Source organism: Aotus nancymaae, unplaced genomic scaffold, assembly GCF_030222135.1.
Source record: "Aotus nancymaae isolate 86718 unplaced genomic scaffold, 86718_ANA_hifiasm-v0.15.2.pri h1tg000029l, whole genome shotgun sequence".
NCBI lineage: Eukaryota > Metazoa > Chordata > Mammalia > Primates > Aotidae > Aotus > Aotus nancymaae.
In genome coordinates, this window is record NW_026988442.1 from 33,550,339 (window position 1) to 33,570,898 (window position 20,560).

General features: G+C 39.4%; 1 protein-coding gene across 1 annotated transcript; it reads left to right on the forward strand.

Annotated features, from left to right (window-relative positions):
- Positions 1-9,233: 9,233 nt before the first annotated feature.
- On the forward strand, positions 9,234-9,644 carry LOC105727537 (ATP synthase F(0) complex subunit C1, mitochondrial-like). Its single transcript, XM_064382191.1, is given in 1 exon segment — positions 9,234-9,644. A coding segment is annotated over 1 exon segment (411 nt).
- Positions 9,645-20,560: the final 10,916 nt, after the last annotated feature.

Sequence of the window (20,560 nt, forward strand, 5' to 3'; positions counted from 1 at the left end):
ATTACCCAGTCTTGGGTAAGTCTTTATCGGGAGTGTGAAAACAGACTAATAAACCAGCATAACCTGTTTTTGGCCATGCTCTGAGCCCCGATTCTTTCTGTAATCTCAAGATGGTTTATACGTTTCTGCACCCCATATGAAAGTTGGGGTATTCACTCTGTGGTTCTTGCTTGTGTGCACATTAATACATATGTATACCTTTTCACCTGCCGTTTGTGAGTTGATTTTTCAGCAGACCTTCAGAGGGTAAAGGGGAAGTTTTCTCCTAGCTCCTACCACAGTGTGAAAAGAAAAACTTCAACTGAATTAAATTTAAAGGAGTTTAATGGAGCAATGAACGATTCACAAACTGGGCAGCCCCCAGAATCACAGCAGATTCAGAGAGACTCCAGTGCAGCCACATGGTGGAAGAAGATTTACAGACAAAATTAAGGAAAAACAAAAAGGAAGTGGCATACAGAAACTGGAAGTGAGGTACTGAAACAACTGGATTGGTTACAGCTTATTTATGCATTTATTTATTTATTTGCCTCATTTGAACACAGTTTGAACGCTCCGCAGTGTATGGGTAGCTGAAGCATGCAGTGGCCAAGTCTCAGCCATTATTTCAGGCGCGTACTCCTCAATTAGGTTTTCAATCTTGTCTACCTATCAAGTTGGGTTGCAGTTCATCCACAAGGACTCAAATATAGAAGTACAGAGTCCTTCTTAGGCCATATTTAGTTTGCTTTAACCATAGAAAGCATGGTCACAAAGTAAGTGGGAATAAAACTGAATGTCCCCAAACAGATTCATATGTGGAAACTTGATCTATGACCAATGAGACATTGTAGATAAACACGGAAAGGTTGCTGCTACCAGTGGTTTCCACATGGAAATAAATAAAATTGGATTTCAATCTTCCATGGCACCTCTCTTTCAATAAAACAATAATTTCCAACAAATTAAACACTTACATATGAAGGAAAAACTTTAATTATGGAAGAATAATACAGGACATTTTTATAACATTAGGATACTAAAGAGTATATTAAATAAGGCTCAAAAATGACTATGAAAGAAATGATTGGTAAGTTTAATTTCAATAAAAATTAAAGCCTGTTCATTGAAAGACATCACAAAGAAAAAGAGAAAAGATTTTTGTAACACTTTTTTTTTTGAGACAGAGTCTCGCTCTGGCACCCAGGCTGAAGTGAAGTGACCTGATCTCTGCTCACTGCAACCTCCGCCTCCCAGGTTCAAGCAATTCTCCTGCCCCAGCCTCCCAAGTAGCTGGGACGAAAGGCGCCTGCCACCATGCTGTGCTAATTTTTATATTTTTAGTAGAGATGGGGGTTTCAGCATGTTGCCCAGGCTGGTCTCGAACTCCTGGACTCAAGTGATCCACCTGCCTCAGCCTCCCAAAGTGCTGGGATTACAGGCATGAGTGACTGTGCCTGGCTGATTTTTGTAACACTTACAAGTGATAAAATACTTCATGTATAGTATATTAATGAAATATACCTATAAATAAAAAATAAATAGAAAAAGGGGCAAAAGATATTCCCATGGAATATAAAACATAATTAGAAAGTATATAAATGACAATGCTCAACCCCTATGGTCTCCAGAGAAATGAACATTAAAATCTTATGTTGCTCTCCAGGGGAGAACATCTGGCTAGCGGGATTGCAAAGATCCAGTTTGGCTGGTGAGGACATAGCAAGAAAGTCAGTGTACTACATCTAGAAAGCCACAGAAAAGAAGGTAGAAGATGATCACAGAGATAGATCATTAATTTCCATGTCTCATAATTCAATCATTGACTTAAGAGGTCAAGATTGATAATAATAAAAATTAAGAAATTTGAGCATATAGTGGTCAAACTAATTTTTAGAGAGGGAAATAAAGTGATAGGAAAGTATAAGGTGTTTGAAACAACAAATATTTAAGTTAATTCAGGCAACAGTTATTAAACATCTGCTAAGTGCCAGGCCCTCTGTCAGGGACTGAAAATTCAAGGATAAAGAAAGAAACACTCCTGCCCTAGAAACAACCACATGCCAGTGAGATACAAAAGTGGTTATCTGTATCATATGCAATGCTCATAACAAAAGCAATGTTTATTTGCAGACTTTTCATGCTCAAGGTCCAGATCTTGGTGCCTTAAGCACATCTTTACTAATCTCCACATTAATCTTACATGACTAACAACATCTGTTCACCTTTTACAGATGAGAAGGTGGTAGTTTGTTTAGAGCAGGATTTCCCAACCCCAGCACTATTGACATTTGGTGTCAGATAATTCTTTGCTGGTGCTGCCCTGTACATTACTGGATGTTTAGTAGTATCTCTGGTGTTAAATCACGTTTAGCCTAAAGCTGCCTCCTTACATATTTTAAGTTATGCCTAAAGGTTTTTCTGTACACTGTGAACTAGAACAAGTGCAGATATAAACAGACATAGCCTACACTTGTGCCAGTCACCAAGTTTTGGCCAATCAGATGTAGCCAACTGTTCGAACTGTGTTCGGATAAGGCAAAAACACCAACCTGTAACCCATCCACTTGTTTCTGGATTGGTTACCTCACTTCCGTTTTCTGCCCATCACTTTCCTTTTTCTGTCCATAAATCTGTTACATGGCTGCGCTGGAGTCTCTGAGCAAACTCTAGCTCGGGAGGCTGCCCAATTTGCAAATCTTTATTGCTCAATTAAACTTTAAATTTAATTTGGCTGAAGTTTTTGTTTTATCACTGGCCTCTATCCACTAGATGCAAGTGGCTCCCCTCCCTCCAGAGTAATGACAACCACAGTATCTCCCAATGACTGTCTCCTGAGTGGCAAAATTGCCCCCAGTAGAACCACTGATTCAGAGACACAGGAAGTGGTGGCGCAGGAATTCCAACAAAATGTTTGACTCCCCAAACGATAGTTGCTGGTTGTTTTTGCTTATTTGTTTCAATTTATTTCTTCATCCAGTATACAATGCCTTTATGGAAATAGGTCTATCTTGAACACTAACACTGGCATTTAACTACATAAGTGTAAAGCAATGCAATGAGGAAGAGTCTTTATTCACATAAATGGCTCGTGCTGGAGGAAGATAGAAGTGAGATGATAGCCAGGCATGGTGGGTCATGCCTGTAATCCCAGCACTTTGGGAGGTCAAGGTGGGTGGATCACTTGAGGTCAGGAGTTTGAGACCAGCCTGGCCAACATGGCGAAACCCCATCTCTACTAAAAGTGCAAAAATTATCTGGGAGAAGTGGCACATGCCTGTAGTTCCAGCTACTCAGGAGGCTGAGGCAGGAGAGTTGTTTGAACCCAGGAGGTGGAGGTTGCAGTGAGTTGAGGTCACACCACTGCATTCCAGCCTGGGTGACAAGGGCGGAACTCCATCTCAAAAAAAAAAAAAAAAAAAAAAAGCAGTGAGATGATAATGATATAGATATTATTTTAGGTTTCTATTATTCAACATCTCAGGACACATAGATTATCAATAGACTCCAAGAACTGTGTGTATTGCTTTAATTCCATTCATTTATTCATCCATCTATCCATACATTCATTCAGCAATGCCAGGGGTAGTCCTAGGAACCGAGGCTCTCCAATGCACAAGTTGGAAAGGTCCCTGCTCATGCTTGGTCTTGGGCAGGTGGAGAACAGACAGGAGACATATTAATATATCATTAAACAAGATAATTTCAATTCATGATAAGTGTTTTGAAAATAATAAAAGTTTTATAAAGGTGAGTGACTTGGTTGGAGGGAGGGTGCTAATTTGGATTCAGAGGTCTAGAAAGCCTTCTCTGAGATGATGCGAGCTGAGATCTAAATGAAAAGAAGGAGGCAGCCATGTGAAAACATGCAAGAAGAATATGCAAAAGAGGGGAACAAGCAAATGCTAAGATGCTGAAGCAGGAGTGAGTTTGGTGTATTTCAGGAATGGAAAGAAAGGTAATACCAGGGGCAAGAGGAAGGATATGACGTCAGGGAGGTGGAAGGTGGATAAGGACCCAGGCATATGTGCCCTTGTAGGCCATGAGAGGAGTGTGGATTTCTTTCTGTGTGCAAATGGAATATGATCTTGTTGAGGCCACTCCGAAAGGAAGGCCAAATGTTAGCTTTCATTCCATCAAAATACTAGTCCTACACGTTCTTGCTTCTTGCGGTCATAGTTACATGTCTGCAGTTATTTAAATAGACTGATGTGAGAGTTAAAATGTGAAGTTTACAGGGGAAATCAAAGAAATATTTAAAATATATTAGTTTAGTTTTTATTCTCCCTATAGAGTTTCTGCAAAATAGACTCTTTTATTGCACTACTGTCTCAGAAGGTCTATTGAGTATTTGATTTCATTTAGAAAAGCCCATGAGCACCTATATTTTTAAGAATTCTGATACTCAGTGTCAGTGACTGCCAGTGGTTTTAGATATTTTTTAGAAAGATATTATTGCAGTGATGATCTTATCCCATATTTTAGGCATAACAATTTAAGGCCTATTGCTGGATAGGGATAAAATGGAAGTAATTTAAATGTTTATCAATGAAGAAAGCAGAAAAAAGATGTGTTATTGTCATACAATGAACTATAATTCAGCAGTTTAATGAACCAGATCTCCCTATAGTCAATCTGTGCAGGTCTCCACAGAATGGAGGGGGAAAAGCTAGGTTGTAGTCAAATAGATATAGAAATACATTATTTTTTAAATGTATAAATAATTCACCATATATTTTCATTCATATATTGGATTGAAAAGGTACACATGAAGTCATCATCACAGTTTCTACTTGAGAAGGCAAGAAATGGATGGGGGAGAAATATGGGGTGATTTTAACTTTATTTGTTATGTTTTATTTAAATCAAAAATAATCTGAAGTAAATATGACAAAACATTGATATTTGTTAATTCTGAGGTCTTCCTTTTATATATTTTTTGAGACAGGGTCTCACTCTGTTGCCCAAGTCGGGTGCGATTGTGTGATTATAGCTCACTGCAGACTCAACTTCCCAGGTTCAAGCAAGTCTTTTACCTCAGCCTCTAAAGTAGCTAGTAGTAGCTTTGGAAGATAGCTATCTTCCAAAATTAGAAAATTGTAATAACATCATGCACTAAACACAACTACTGAGTGCAAACTTTGTGAAACATTCTGCAGGTCAGTGTGGTCTGTGTCTTCATGGAGAGATTGTGGTTTGGAATGTCTGACCAAAACTGCCTTTGCAAAAATTGTAACAGTGAGAAAATTATAACAGTGAAAGAGATCTGACCCTGCTTTCAATCTCCACGCTACCCTTGTTTATTCCTGAGCGTAAGCTAAGCTAAGTTTGGGATGAACTTACTCTATAGTTTAACTTTGAAACAAAGATGATAACAGCCCTTCCCCAAACAAACTCCCTTCTTGCCTGGGGACATTAGTCACAGGATTAGAAATTATGGTTTAGGAGTCATGCAGCTGCAGGTCACAAGATTGCAGACCTTTCCAATTTCTCCTAGGGATAACATCACTATTGTAAAACCAAAAATTGGTACTCAGGATATTTTTTTCAGACCCCATATTATAATGTACCAACTGGCACCACCCAGACTGGTAATCTGGCTCAACCATTTCTGTGATCCCACCCAGGCACAGAAGAGAGCAAGAAGAACCTACTTCCCCTAAAATTTCATCTCCAACCCAACAATCAGCACTCCCCTCTCCCTGTCACCCACCCACCAAATTATCCTTAAAAAAATCCCAGTCTTCAAATTTTCAGGGGGACCGATTTGAGTAATAAAACTCCAGTCTCCCACTCAGCTAGCTCTGCCTCAGTGTCAATAATCTAGTTATTTCTCTGTTGCAGTTCCCCTGTCTTGATAAATCGGTTATATCCAGGCAGTAGCAAGAATAACTCATTGAGCTGTTACATGATAAGCACATAAAAATATGCTTTATATCCTTAAGCATCGGAGAAATAAATATTAAAACCAGGATGAAGTATATTTTACTGCTATTAGAATGGATAAAATTTTAAATGACTGAAAATACCAAATGCTAGTAAGGATATGAGTAACTGAACCTCTTGTAATTGCTAACCACTTTGAAAAGCTGTTTGACAGTTTCGTACAAGTTAAACATAAACCTTATGACCCAGCAATTCTTTCCCTAGGAATTTGCTCAAGAGAAATGTAAAAACATTCATACAAAGCCTTGCCTAAAAATGTTCACAGCAGTTTTAATCTTAGTGGCTAAAAACTGGAAACAACCAAATGCAATCAATGAGAGAGTGTATAAACAATTATGGTGTCTGCATGCAATGGAACACAATAGAACAATCACAAATAATAAGATAATTGATATACAAAATAATGTAGATGATTCTCAAAAACATTATGCTGATGAAAAGAAGCAAGTAACTACTGTTCATTTATACTGCATTTCATTTATATTAATTTCAGTTCTATGAAGTTCTAGAATGTACAGTCCGTAGTGGTATAAATTAAAACAGCAGTTTGCTCCTGGGATGAGAGGGATGATGACTAGAAATGGGCATGGGGAAATTTTTTGAGTTCATGGAAAGATTCTACATACTGACTGAGGTGTTGGCTACATGGGTATACGCTTGTCATAACTTGTCCATTGCAGATACAATTGTTTTGTATTTTATTGTATGTAAATTTTGTCTAAAACATTAGAAAATTAAAACCAAGGAAGAAAGATTGTGCCATGAAGAAAACATTAAATAAAAGGGTTTCTCTTGCCTTTTGACCCCAAAACTCCATATCCTAAAATTTATTCTAAAACAAAAAAAGACCCATGCACAAAATAATATTTATTGACTCACTAAATATTTATTGAGCACATTATGTGCCAGGAACTCAAGGCATAGGCACAAAATGGTTAGCTAAAAACACAATAAAAACAATAAACAAACAGTAAGAAACATGATGTAGAGTTTAATGAGAAAGAGTCATTCATTATAAAGTCACTTAAATTGATGTGGAATCGCACTTGTGCTAAGGGCTGTAAAGAAGTGCATAGTGATACGGCAGCATTGAGTTGAAAATGTTGATCTTGTCAGGAGGTTGGAAAGATCATCCATTACGAAAAGATAATAGGGCTGGGATGTGAAAGGCAAATAGGCGTTTGAAGGGGAAGAGTGGAAAGAGTTTTGCATGCATAGGAAATAGCATTTAAAATGTCCTGGCAGCAGTTTGGGTCTTGTGAGAAGGAAAAGCTAAGATGGGACTCAACATGTGAGGGACCTATTTGGAGAAAACACCTGTGAAGGCAGGGGATGCATTAATCGGGATTCCCCAGAGGAACAAAGCCAGTAGGATATATATTTCTATATTTATATTTATAGGAAGGAATTGGCTCATATGTTTACAGGCAATGACAAGACCCAAACACTGCAGTTGGCAAGCTGGAGATTCAGGAGAGCTGACAGTGTAGCTCTAGCAGGCTTGCAAACAAGGAAGAGTCTGAAGGCAGGAAAAAAAAAAGCCAGTGTCCCAGCTCAGCAGGAAGGCAGGAGAAGTTCCCTCTCACCCAGGCTTTTTGTTCCATTCAAGCCTTCCACTGACTAGATGAGGCCCACTCATATTAAGGAGGGCAATCAACACTATTTAAGTGTTGATCTCATTCAGAGACACCATCACTGATACGGTTTGGCTGTGTCCCCACCCACATCTCAACTTGAATTGTTTCTCCCAGAATTCCCACATGTTGTGGGAGGGACCCAGGGGCAGGTAATTGAATTGAATCATGGGGGCCAGTCTTTCTCATGCTATTCTCGTGATAGTGAATAAGTTTCATGAGATCTGATGGGTTTATCAGGGGTTTCCGTTTTTGCCTCTTCCTCATTTTTCTCTTGCCACTGCCATGTAAGAAGTGCCTTTCACTTCTTGCCACAATTCTGAGGCCTCCCCAGCCATTTGGAACTTTAAGTCCAATTAAACCTCTTTTTGTTCCCAGTTTTGGGTACGTCTTTATCAACAGTGTGAAAATGAACTAATGCAGTCGCAGACACACTCAAGATGATGTTCAACCAAATATCTGGGCACCTTGAAACCCAGTCAAGTTGACACATAAAATTAACCATCCTAGGTAGCAAGTAGGAGTAGACAAGGAAGGGCTTCAGACCAAGATACTGATTGGATCTATGAAGGGAGAGAGGGAAGGAAGAATTAGGTAGGAAGAGCCTTCAGACCTCAACAGAGCATTGAAAAAGTCTTTGGTCAAAGGAAGTCCTTGAGTCAAAGTTGTTCATTAGAGAGGATCTGAATTGAGCAGAAATGGTGTGATTTTGGTAATCCTGCCATACTCTATCTTGGGCTGAGAGCAGCCTCCAGAAAGTGTTGACTGATATGAACAAGCACAGTGGATCCAAAGATGTGGCAGCTGGAGGAGGTCACCAAAGATTCTCCTAAAGGCAACTGCATGGCTATCATGATCTTATTGTGATAAAGGGCAATGTCGACAATGAGGAATTATGGAAAGGCCACACAGAGAAAGGAAAGAGCGTGTCTGAGAAGAGAGAGATGTCCTGGAAAGACCAGGGAGAAGTCTTGTGTTCCATGCTATGAATATATGTCCGAGACACTGCATGTTTTAAACAGTGTGGGGAAGTAATGAGGCTTATTGTTTGAAAAGATCACTGGCAGCACCATGAAGAATGGACTGAAGATATGTCATATTAATAAAGAGTAAGTAAATTGTTAGTCCAGCCAAGAGATGGTAGTATCATGGTCTAGGGAAGTAGAAATATAGAGAATTGGAAGTATCTAAAGAGTATTTGAGGAACAAAAGTAGTGGTTGAAAAATAGGCAAGTATATGAGATGCCTCCAGGGTTTTCTGGATTATAGAGGTGGATAGAAGCTTGTAGCAGTCATGAATTTAGATGAGGCTGCCATCTTAAGATGTCATTAAGAAAATGCCATTTTTCTTAATGTTCTCAATGTCAATAATCTTTTTTTTTCCATTGTAGAGGCTAAAAACAGCAAGATAGTTATTTCTCCGTCTTCTGTTGTAGTCATGAGGCTACAAAGTATGTAAGGGGTATGTGTTGGAGGGCTTCTGGAGAGATATGTATTTTCAGCTAAAAGAAGTGATGTAAATCCTAAAATGACAAATATTTATTGCTAATAAACCAACTAAGGAAATAAAAATGAATAGTAAAAAATTCACACTTAATGTTTAAAAAGAAGACAAAGAAAAAGGGAGAAAAAAGGAGAACTGAGACCGAGGGCTAAAGCTGGGAGATTGGAAAAATGCAGACCACTAGGGCGTTACTCATTGCTCCGGGTCTGATCTGCTGTTGTACCAGGGGATTAATCAGGCCTGTGTCTGCCTCCTTCTTGAATAGCCCAGAGAATTCATCTAAACAGCCTTTCTACAGCAGCTCCCCAGTCCAGGTGGCCTGATGGTAGTTCCAGACCAGTGTTGTCTCCTGGGACATTGACACAGCAGCCAAGTTTATTGGTGCTGGGGCAGCCATAGTTGGTGTGGCTGGTTCAGCGACTGGCATTGGAATGGTGTTTGGCAGCTTGATCTTTGGCTATGGCAGGAACCCTTCTCTCAAGCAGCAGCTCTTCTGCTATGCCATTCTGGGCTTTGCCTTCTCTGAGGTAATGGGGCTCTTCTGTTTGATGGTTGCCTTCCTCATCCTCTTTGCCATGTGAGGCTCTGTGGGGGTCACCTGCCTGTCCCTGCTGCTGCGACTCCATGCCGTTGGTGCTGGGGTGTGCTAAGCTTTACCATTAAATGCAATGTTTCTCTAACCACCCCCCCCAAAAAAAAGGGAGAAAGAAGAATAGATGGAACAAACAGAAAACAAATAGCAAGATGGTAAACTTATAGTTAAATGTAGCAATAATTACATTAAATTATAATGGTCTAAGTGTCTCAAAAGAAAGAGATTGTCAGATAGTATAAAAATGGAAGACCCAACTATATGATACCTGCAAAAATCAACCACAAAACCACTTAAGATAAAAAGGCACAAATACATGAAAAAATATGGACAAGGATATACAGGCTAACTCTAGTTAAAAGATGAGGTGACTGTGTAAATATTCAATAAATATTTCAGATCAGAGAATATTAGCAGAAATAGTAATAAAGAAGACCATCAAGAGGACATATAATTCTGAATGTTTATGTACCTCATAACAGCACTTCAAAACACATGAAGCAAAAATAGCAAGAAGAAATACACAATTGCACACTTACAATCAGCAAGTTCAACAGGCCTCTCTCAATAATTGACAGAGTAAGTAGACAGAAAATCATCGACTTGATCTGATATTTATAGAACGCTGCCCCCAATTACAGTAGAATATACATTTCTTTCAAACCCATATAGAATACTTATCAGAGTGATAATATTCTGGATCATAATAAAGTCTCAATAAGGAACTCAAATATACAAAGTATCTTCTTTGACAATGATGAAATTAAATGAATCAACAACAGAAAGGTATGTGGAAAATCCTCAAACCAAATAATATACTTTTAGTAACTTATGGGTCAAAGAAGAATTCAAAATAAAAAATAAAAAATATTTTGCACTTAATATATGGAAATACAATATATGAAAATTTGTTGGTTACCACTAAAGCAGTAATTAGTGAAAACGTTTTAGCACTATGTGCCAGTATTAGAAGAGAAGTCTCCAGTGACCTCAACGTCTATGTTAAGAAGCTGCAAAAAAGAACTAATTACACAAAAAGCAAGCAGAAGAAAGGAAATAAAAATCAGAGTGAAAATCACCAAAATAGGAAAAAGAAAACCACTCGAGTAAATCTATGGAAACAAAAGATGGTTCTTGGAGAAGATAAAACTGATAAACCTCTAGGCAGGCAGCTCAGAGAAAAAAGAGAAAAGAACCAAATTACCAATATCAAGAATGAGACAGCTGGAATCATTCTACAGATATAAAAGGATAATAAGATAGTGTCTAGAACCAACTTATGCCAATACATGGGTTCTAAATACAATTTGAAGATGTGCCTCCATTTTATCCACTAGTAAGGAAAAAATACCAATAACTTACCTTTTCATATTAATGAACAATTATGCTTTTTGGACAAGTTTCATTGGGGTATAATTGACATACAATAATCTGCACATACATAAAGTGTATTTTTTATTTTGAATTCTTCTTTGACCTGTAAGTTACTAAAAGTATATTATTTGGTTTGAGGATTTTCCATATATCTTTTTGTTACTGATTCATTTAATTTCATCATTGATATGTCATGGATGCATCTGAAAATAATGGACAAGTGCCTTGAAAGGTACCACCACCATGTGACCCAGTCATTCCACATGGAGGTATTTGCCCACGAGAAAAGAAAGCTTGCATCTGTACAAACACTAGTACATGAATGCTCACAGCAGCTTTATTTACAATAGCCTAAAATTGGAAAGAACCTGGCGGGGCACGGTGGCTCATGCCTGTAATCCCAGCACTTTGGGAACCTGAGGCAGGCAAATCGTGAGTTCAGGAGTTCAAGACCAACCTGGCCAACATGGTGAAGCCCTGTCTCTACTAAAAGTACAAAAAATTACCTAGGCATAGTGTCAGGTGACTGTAATCCCAGCTACTTGGAAGGCTGAGTCAGGAGAATCTCTTGAACCCGGGAGATGGAAATTGCAGTGAGCTGAGATCGTGCCACTGCACTCCAGCCCAGGTGACAGAGTGAGACTCCATCTCAAAAAAAAAAAAAAAAAAAAAAAAAAAAAAAAAAAATTGGAAACAACCTAAAAGGTCATTAGTATGTAGAAGGATGAGCAAATTGTGGTGTATTTGTAAAACAGAATACTACTCAACAACAACAACAACAAAAATGAGCTATTTGGTACACTTAACAATGTGGATGCATCTCAAAATAATCATGCTGGTTGAAAGGAGCCAGATAAAACAGAATACACATGTATAATTCTATTTCTATAACAATCTAAAATATGCAAAAATGATTTATAGTGACAGAAAGCAGATTGGTGGTTGGTTGGGGACTGGAATCTGGTGAAATGGAGAAAGAGATTAAAAAGGGGCATAAGAAAACTTTGGAAGAGTGAGGGATATGTTTATTACCTTGATTATGGTGGTGATTTCACAGGTGTGTGTGTATATATATATATATGGCAAAACTTATAAAATTTTACACTTTATGTATTTGCAGACTGTTGTATGTCAATTATATCTCAATGAAGCTTGTTCAAAAAGTATAATTGCTCATTGACGTGAAAAGGTAAGTTAGTGCTATTTTTTTAAAATGGAGGTGCATCTTAAAATTGTTGGCATCTTAAATTCAATAAAAGGTGGCAGTAAATGCCTTTGATCTGAGACTCTGGTGGCTGAGCTTCATGCTATTTTCAGCTAAAAATGTAAAGTGATAGAATTGGCAATACTGGCGATCATGTTGGGAGGATTGTGAATTTGTTTTTAGGCATATTAAGATCAGGGCATTTTGATTAGGGCTGCTGGTTGTCCCTCAGTAGCTTCCTAACTGGTCACTACAGCTTCTTCTCAGTTTCTCTCAGATCCATTCCTCACACAGCAGTCTTTCTTCTTTTGCAGTAGACTTCCAAACACGGCTATATTGCATAAAGCCTACATTTTTCCGCCTCTGAAGATGAGGTCATGTGACTAAGTTCTGGCCAATGAGATAAGAGTGGAATTGACATGTTTAGCTAATTATAGTCATCGGTCTAGGAAAGGAGTCCCTAAAATTGCAAATGGGTCTGTCACATTACATTGTAAATGTGTCTGGCTTTTTACCTGCATATAATTCAACGCCACAGAAACTACATTTTCAAAATGAAAACATTCCAGACACAATTAAATGGTATTTTATAAGTGCAGTTAAAATGCTTATTCTGGAGATAGCAATATTGCTGAATACTAATCCCCAAACTGAAGCAGTCTTCTTCTGTCTTTGGACAAGTCATTTAGTCTTTCTGCTTCAGGTCCCTGAGCTGTGAAATGTGGATAATATTACAGGGCTTGAGGGTGCTGTGAGGATTAATTAACATTGGCAGAGCACTTTGAACATAAGACTTTGCCCTCTTCACACATTTTATCCAGGGACCTCAACAGACCGTACCAATAAGGCTGGTCCCATTTATCTCTGTTTTCCAGATCAGGTTATGAAGCAGGGAGAAATTAATGGCTTGCCCAAAGTCATTCTGTGAACCAGAAGAACAGCCCTGAGGAGTCCTCTGGAATATTGACTTCTAATCTTCCTGCAACAACCACTGGATGCACGCTTCATTTTGAAAAAGGGTCTCAGAAATACCAAATACCTATGTTATCTAGTTACTTCTCTTTGGTCTTTTTCTTGTGTATTGGCCTAGATTTTTTTTTTTTTTTTTTATCAGTTTTCCAGTGGCTTACAGAGAGGAGGGCTCTTCTCACTAGAAAAGAAACTCAGAAAATATCTGGGAGAGTTTAATGATCAGAAGAGTCTTTATGGTATCCCCATCAAGTTCACTAGAGGGATATATTTGTTTCTGTGTCCTTAGTCGCAAAACTTAAGATTTGAGGCCCACTTGTGCAGAAAGAAACAGTCATTCTGGTTCCTAAAAATTGCATTTGGAACTTACTTTTAAGAAATCACACGGGAGAAAACGAAAATCTCCACTACTCCTGCCAATAATTAATAACTGTTGCTAATATTTAATGTCAAGATATTCTGATTTTTTTCTACATAAAAAGTATACTATTTAAAAATGGGACCATATTGTATACATAACTTATAACATAGGAATCTTGCTATTCTCCCAGTTCCAGTCAGCCTGACCTTGCTCTACCATATGTCATTCCATTGCTTATGGTGTCACATCACCCTCTCTATGTTTTCCTGGATAACAGCACCTCTTCCTTCTCATCTCAGCTCCCTAACTGCTCCATTCCTCACTTTCCAAAGGGGTCAGGTCCTGTCTTCTTGTTCTGCCATTACATGATATCCTGTAATTTTCCTTCGTGTATAATTTTACCCTTATCTATTTTTATAATATCTCTCACTCCCAGTGGATAGCCAGCTCCACGAAGGCAGAGAGTGTGGTCTCCTTCTCTCTACTCTATTGACACCTAGGTAGCCAGCATGCCTGGCTAAAATTTAGCTCAAGTAATATCTGCTGAATGATCAAATAAGTGAAATACTTTCCACTCATTTTAATGGCCGTGATTTGGATTTGTAACAGAATGGTAAATGTGACTCTTCCTGCTGATTTCATTTCAGTAGAGTCTTAAAGGCCCAGGGGGCAAAAACATTTAGAAAACATTCTAAAGCAAGGTGCAGGACCATCTGTGCAGAAATTGCCAAAAATAGTAGTTCAAAACTGTTTTGTCTGCATAAGTTGATCATGTACCTCCAGCCTAAATAAGATATTGAGGGTAAAGAGATTAAAGAGGGAAGATTTCTTGGCAGAGACCTGGTCTTCTCTTTCCCACAGGGACAGATAGGGGAGCTTGCCCTTTATCTTAAAGGAATGGAGCTGTTTTCAAGAGAATCACTCAGAGGGCCAGATGTGCATCCCCTCAAGTGTTAAGGACACGGGGACAAGTGCCAGACCCGTCCCTTAGGAGTCTAAAGGTGGGGGCTGTGGATTGGCTAGTTGCCCTGACTATGGCAAAGCAAAGAGTGGTGGCTGCCATAGAAGTGAGCTGACCATTCATGTACAAGGGCAGCAGTGAGTGAGATTCTCCTCTGGCTGGTTAAACATACAGAGGAAACCACTAGAGGTTATAATAGAATAGATGCCACCAAGAGAACCATAAGAAGTGCAAACAGAATTCAACATTCATCTGGGGCACTGGGATTTGGGAGGTGGAGGAGGTAAAAGAGTAGCCATACTGACAAAGGAATTGCAGACGGACCATCTAGCAGGTCCATCTCTAATGGATTCACAAAAGCTCCTTGACAGAAAGAGCAAAACGTTCATCCACCTGCTACCTACAGCAAAACCTAGGACAACTCCAAAGCAAAACCTACGACAGACAAAACTTTCTCATTTGTTTATCATAAACAACACTGCAGGGGACATTCTTAGAACTAAATACGTGTGCCTTTGGATACATTTCCAGAAATGATATTGTTGAAGACCAAGGATAGGCAATTATTAACGTTTTTTTTTTAAAATAAATATTGTTACTTGTGCTCCAAAACAGTCATGTCAATGGGTATAAATTCACATTCTTATCAGCAGTTCTATTTCTCTTTTTCTAAAGATATTTGAGTAATGACTTTTAGATGTAGGTTTTTATATGATCTCACCATTTCCAGTCCAATCCCTTCTAATTCATTTTTATTCATCAGACAGTCTAATACTTAAAAAAGCATAAATCAGATGCCACTTCATGATTTCTATCTTTTAAATAAAATGCAGGCCCTTGCTGTGGCCTACAAAGACCAGAAATTGCATTGCCCCTTCCTACCTGGTTCTAGGACTACATTTCCCATCACTCCCTCCTTCTCTGAGCTTAAGCCATAGGACCCTTCCCACAGCTCCTTGAACTTTCCACGCTTTTTCCTGCAAGCTGGTCTTTTCAAGCCCCCTTCACTCCAGCTGGAATGCATGTCCCCTGACATTTACCACAGTTTCTTCTCATCTTTCCTATCTTAACTTATATATCACCTCCTCAGAGAAGCCTTTCCTGGCTCTCTCTCATCTGAAGTAGAATTCTTTGTTACTCCTTACAAAGCACAATGCTGATTCCTTTTCACCACCATCTATAGACATTTACACTGTTTATTTACTTGTTTATTTTTTTCTGAGATGTAAGCTCCATGGGGACTGAAACGTTTTTTTATCTGTGTAGGTGTGTGTGTATGTTTGTGTGTGCCAAAGTTTATTGTAGACAATGTTTGCTCATAGCAGATACCCAATACATATTTGTTGAATGCAGAAAGGAAGGAATGAAGCAATGAATAACTGAAGCAGAACTGTTTCCAGGTTCTCCTACCTGATTTGATGTCATCTTCCAAGTCATTCTTCTTTAGCTGGCTAAGGACTGATAGAGGGGAGAACAGGCTGTACAGCAAACAACCTCCGTTGTTGGTGATAGCCAAGTCATTTTCATGAGCACCGTCTCACCTTCCAGAGGAAAGGCTGCATATGTTTCTGTGACACTCCGACTGTGAGCAGCAGGCAGCGAGGCCAAAGCTCAAGTTATTTTTGGTAAGGGTATTGGAGAAGTGCCATTCCAGCTTCAGCCTTGGTGCTTTGTGGTGCTTGGTGAAAACACAATCTCTTTTGGTGAAGCTTGGGAGCCCATCCCTGCTCTGGAAAAGTGTAGAAATCTCTGGATTTTTGTACATAATTTCCTGCCCTCAATAGCTAAAGAAGAAGAATGACAACGATAAGGATAATAATTGGCTGAATGAAACGCAGAGAGCAGGGCAAGGGTTGTCCATATGTTTAAACTGGAGTGGATTTCTGCTTTGAATGTGGTAGACCAGATGACCCGTGGATTAACTTCTGGCTCTGCAATGCTATGGTTGGAAGGTTCTGTTTGAGTGCGTGATAAGTTTTGTATCCTATCAACAAGATGCCCACATAAAGAAAGAGTACTACTATGTGCATTGTCTTTTGAACTCTTGTTCATTTCATTTTAATTAATGCTTTTAAAATAAGGGTAGTATGAGGGCCTGCCTAGGATAAAGCAAGTCAAGTGACTATAGTGCAAGATTTAGGGATGCACTCACTCTCAGGGTCATGCCAATGAAGGCTCAGCACTCACAAAGCCCTGATAGTGAAAGCTTCCTTAAATTTTATGTCCTAGGTGCCTCACCTCCACTACCCTAGTCCCAGCCCTGGGGAGTGTGCTCTCTATAAGCCAAATAAGATGAGCTCAAATAGGCTGGGCATGGTGGCTCATGCCTATAATCCCAGCACTTTGGGAGGTTGAGGCAGGTAGATCACCTGAGGTTTGTAGTTCCAGACCAGCCTAACCAACATGGAGAAACCCCATCTCTACTAAAAATACAAAAATTAGCCGGGTGTGGTGGCAGGCGCCTGTAATCCCAGCTACTTCAGAGTCTGAGGCAGAAGAATCTCTTGAACTTGGGAGGCAAAGGTTGTGGTGAGCCAAGATCACGCCATTGCACTCCAGCCTGGGCAACAGAGCAAGATTCTGTCAAAAAAAAAAAAAAAAAAAAGAGATTGACTCAAATAAATACGACAGAACATAAAATGGTACATGCTACTTGGAAGTCCAAGAGGTAGTTCTAGCTTCAGGCATGGTTTTATATCTAGATCTGTCTCTGGTTCCATTTCCTTCTTTCTTCACTTTATTCTCAGCCAGTCTCTCCTTTTGGAGGCAAGATGGTCAAAGCTAACTGCAGACCATTAGGGGTGGGGCCCTCATGTTTTCATCTGTTTACTGTAGGGAAAACTTTGATTGGATCCCCTCTAGGTCACATGCTCATCCCTGTGCCAATCCCAGGTGGTGCGTGCTGAATGCCCAGCCTTGATCAGCTGTCTGGCCCTGTGGTGAGAGTGACTGGGGCTGTACTCAGCACTCATGCCACCAGAATCACTAACTGTTGGGAGTGGTGAAGCAATTCCCAGACAACAGAGGTAGATCAGTGGGCTGAGGTTGCTTTCACTTCTTCAGTCTATAGCTTTACGGAAATGCCACAGAAAGTTTTGGAATTTTCTCAAGTCATCTGAGCCTTATACATGTGTCTGTACACAATTGAGTTGAGATTCTTGGGCTTCAAGTCACAGTGCCATGGCACCTTAGGCTGGACTCCTTTGGTGGTAAGTAACAGAATATCTTAGTTTGGGGGTTTAAGAGAAAACAGGAATTTTCTAGTTTGTGCAATTAAATAGTCTAGGTGTGGCACTAGTGAGGTACGGTGTGCTAATGGACCTGCCCATTTTTGATTCATGTTGTTCTTTCAGTAACAGACCATGCCCAAATGGAAACTTCATTCTCAATTTTCCTGTGGAGCCAGGTGTGGCCATGTGACAAAACACTAGTCTATGAGATGCAAGAAAAAAAGATGCTTGAGATATCTGGATCATATTTTATTAGAAGGTTATTTTCCCTCGGGGTTTCCCAACTTCCTGGGAAACGACAGGGTATTGGTCTGTTTTCATGCTGCTAATAAAGACATACCTGAGTGAGACTGGGTAGTTTATAAAGGAAAGAGATTTAATGGACTCACAGTTCCACATGGCTGGGGAGGCCTCACAATTGTGGCAGAAGGCAAAGGAGAAGCTAAGGCATGTCTTACATGGCAGCAGGCAAGAGATCTTGTGTCGGGGAACTCCCACCTTTATAGAACCATCAAATTTCATGAGACTTAGTCACTACCACAAAACAGTATGGGGGAAACCACCCCCATGATTCAATTATCTCCACCTTGCCTCCCCCTTGACATGTGGAGATTATTACAATTCAAGGTGAGATTTTGGTGGGGACACAGAAAAACCGTATCAGACAATAGCTAGACCCAAGGATGACAACTATGTCCTGAGGTGCCAGAGTTGACCCACAGGCTTGTATCCCTGGGTGGCCTTATAGGACTAAATGTTCTACTTGCTCTGGATAAACTATCCTCCCTGGATTGTTACATGAAAAATAAATAAACTTTTATCAATTTTAAATCATTATATTTTGGGATCTGATCATTACAAAAGCTTCACATCTATTTAAATAACTTCTTGGGGTGCTGGATGAGGGGTTCTAACAGTTCATCAGGATCTGGTTTACAACTCTTTATCTCTTTGTTCTGCTTTTTTTTGAAGGAAATTTTATAACTTTATTTGATGTTTGGACAGTCAGTGATTAGTTCTCATCCACATTAACTGTCGGTCGATTTTTGAAAGTGTTAACAGGTACATAGGTAACCAAAGTATAGAGCTTCTTTGGTGAATCTTCATCTTCATTACGTTTTCTGGACAACCACACACGGATTCAGTATGGGACATTCCTTATTCCTTTGGCCCAGACAGCTTTGTTGAGCCTGGTATCAATGTGCACATCTGGAGTTCCCATCTTCACGGCAAATTTCCGAATCTCTTTGAGTGCCCGAGGGGCATGCTTCTTGAAGCCTACTCCATGGATACACTTGTGAATGTTGACCGTGTATTCTCAGGTCACCACATCGTTGATGGCAGAATGGCCCTTTTTTTCTCACCACCCTTCGTTTCGGGAGTCATTCCACCAGGTCGAAGTAGGAAAGCTTCTTTAGCGTGGCCTTCACTCTTAGATAAGCCCACCCCTGGGGTATCACGATATGTGACAGCAGCTCCTGATCTTCTTCCATCCAGATTCCATTTCATCTGGAGTGTGAGGCTTCCTCCCAGTATTCAGTAAAAGTAACCCAATTAATTGTTAATTGGTCAGCTTAGGTCATGTGCCCATATCTGAACCGATCGCCAACCACCAGCTGTCCAAAGGAAGGCAATGGACAGGGTTGCACATGTGAACTGGAAGCAGGGGATAAGTATGGTGACTACTGTGGGAAGAACAAAGTCTGGATGCTGAGGAAACAAACAGAAATGCATACTACAAATAACAAGCTCTAAGTGTTCAAAATTGAGTGAAAAACACAGAATGAAATTGTATTTTTTTCTGTCAGACATTTCAAATGAAACTAAATCATGTGTGATAGTGTTTGTTTGGCAGCATACGGTTAGGCAGGTTGTGCACTGTACAACTGCATACGTGCTGCTTACATTGCCTACCTCTGTGAATCATGCTTTTCCCTTTCTACCAGGGCTGTCTATTGCACAATTTGGACGAGTATAAATGTCCTGTGGATAGTATATCATAGTCTGTACAAGTTGCATGTGTCAATATGATTTCACCAAGCAAAACCATATATTGGATTCCATCTTAAATATAATGATTTAAGATGGATAAAATTTTATTTATTTTTCATGTAAGAATCCAGGGAGGATAGTTTATCCTGGGCGAGTAGGACACTTAGTCCTATAAGGCCACCCAGGGATCCAAGCTTGTGGATCAACTCGTGGGTCTTGCAATTTAAAAAAGAAATCACTTGTTCCTTCACATCTAGTTTGCTATTTTCTGGTTTGATTCTAGTTTCCTCAGTTCCAGTTAAATTTTTTATGGATGTTGATTATAGTCAGCATTAACTATCAAGGGATGGATTTCTCGGGTTTAGTTTTTGTCAGTAATTATTTCCATTATTGTGGGCCCTTCACTTCGGATTCCTTATGCCTTAATTTCTTCATTCTTTATTTCTACAACACTGTGGTTTTGGTCTATAAATGATGTGTTAGATAAATGTCTTCCATGAACACCTCTATTTTACAGCAACCATGGGGAGCATTTTTTTTTAAGTTCCAATCCTTCAAAAAGAACTCTCCAAATCATTTTACCATTTCATCTCTTTTGGTGAGAGATTTAAAATTAAAGCATCATTTTCCATAGAATGGCAACATGAAGACAGATGGTTTACTATGTAGCAAAAATAGTTCTCCCTGCCAGAATATTTCCTTTTTGATTGTCCCTATTTAGTCTCCTGTGACACATTCTTCAGGGATTCTGTTCTTTAACTGAAACTCATCAACCCAAGGTGACTAAAAGCTAATGTTCCCAGTGAGAAAGGGA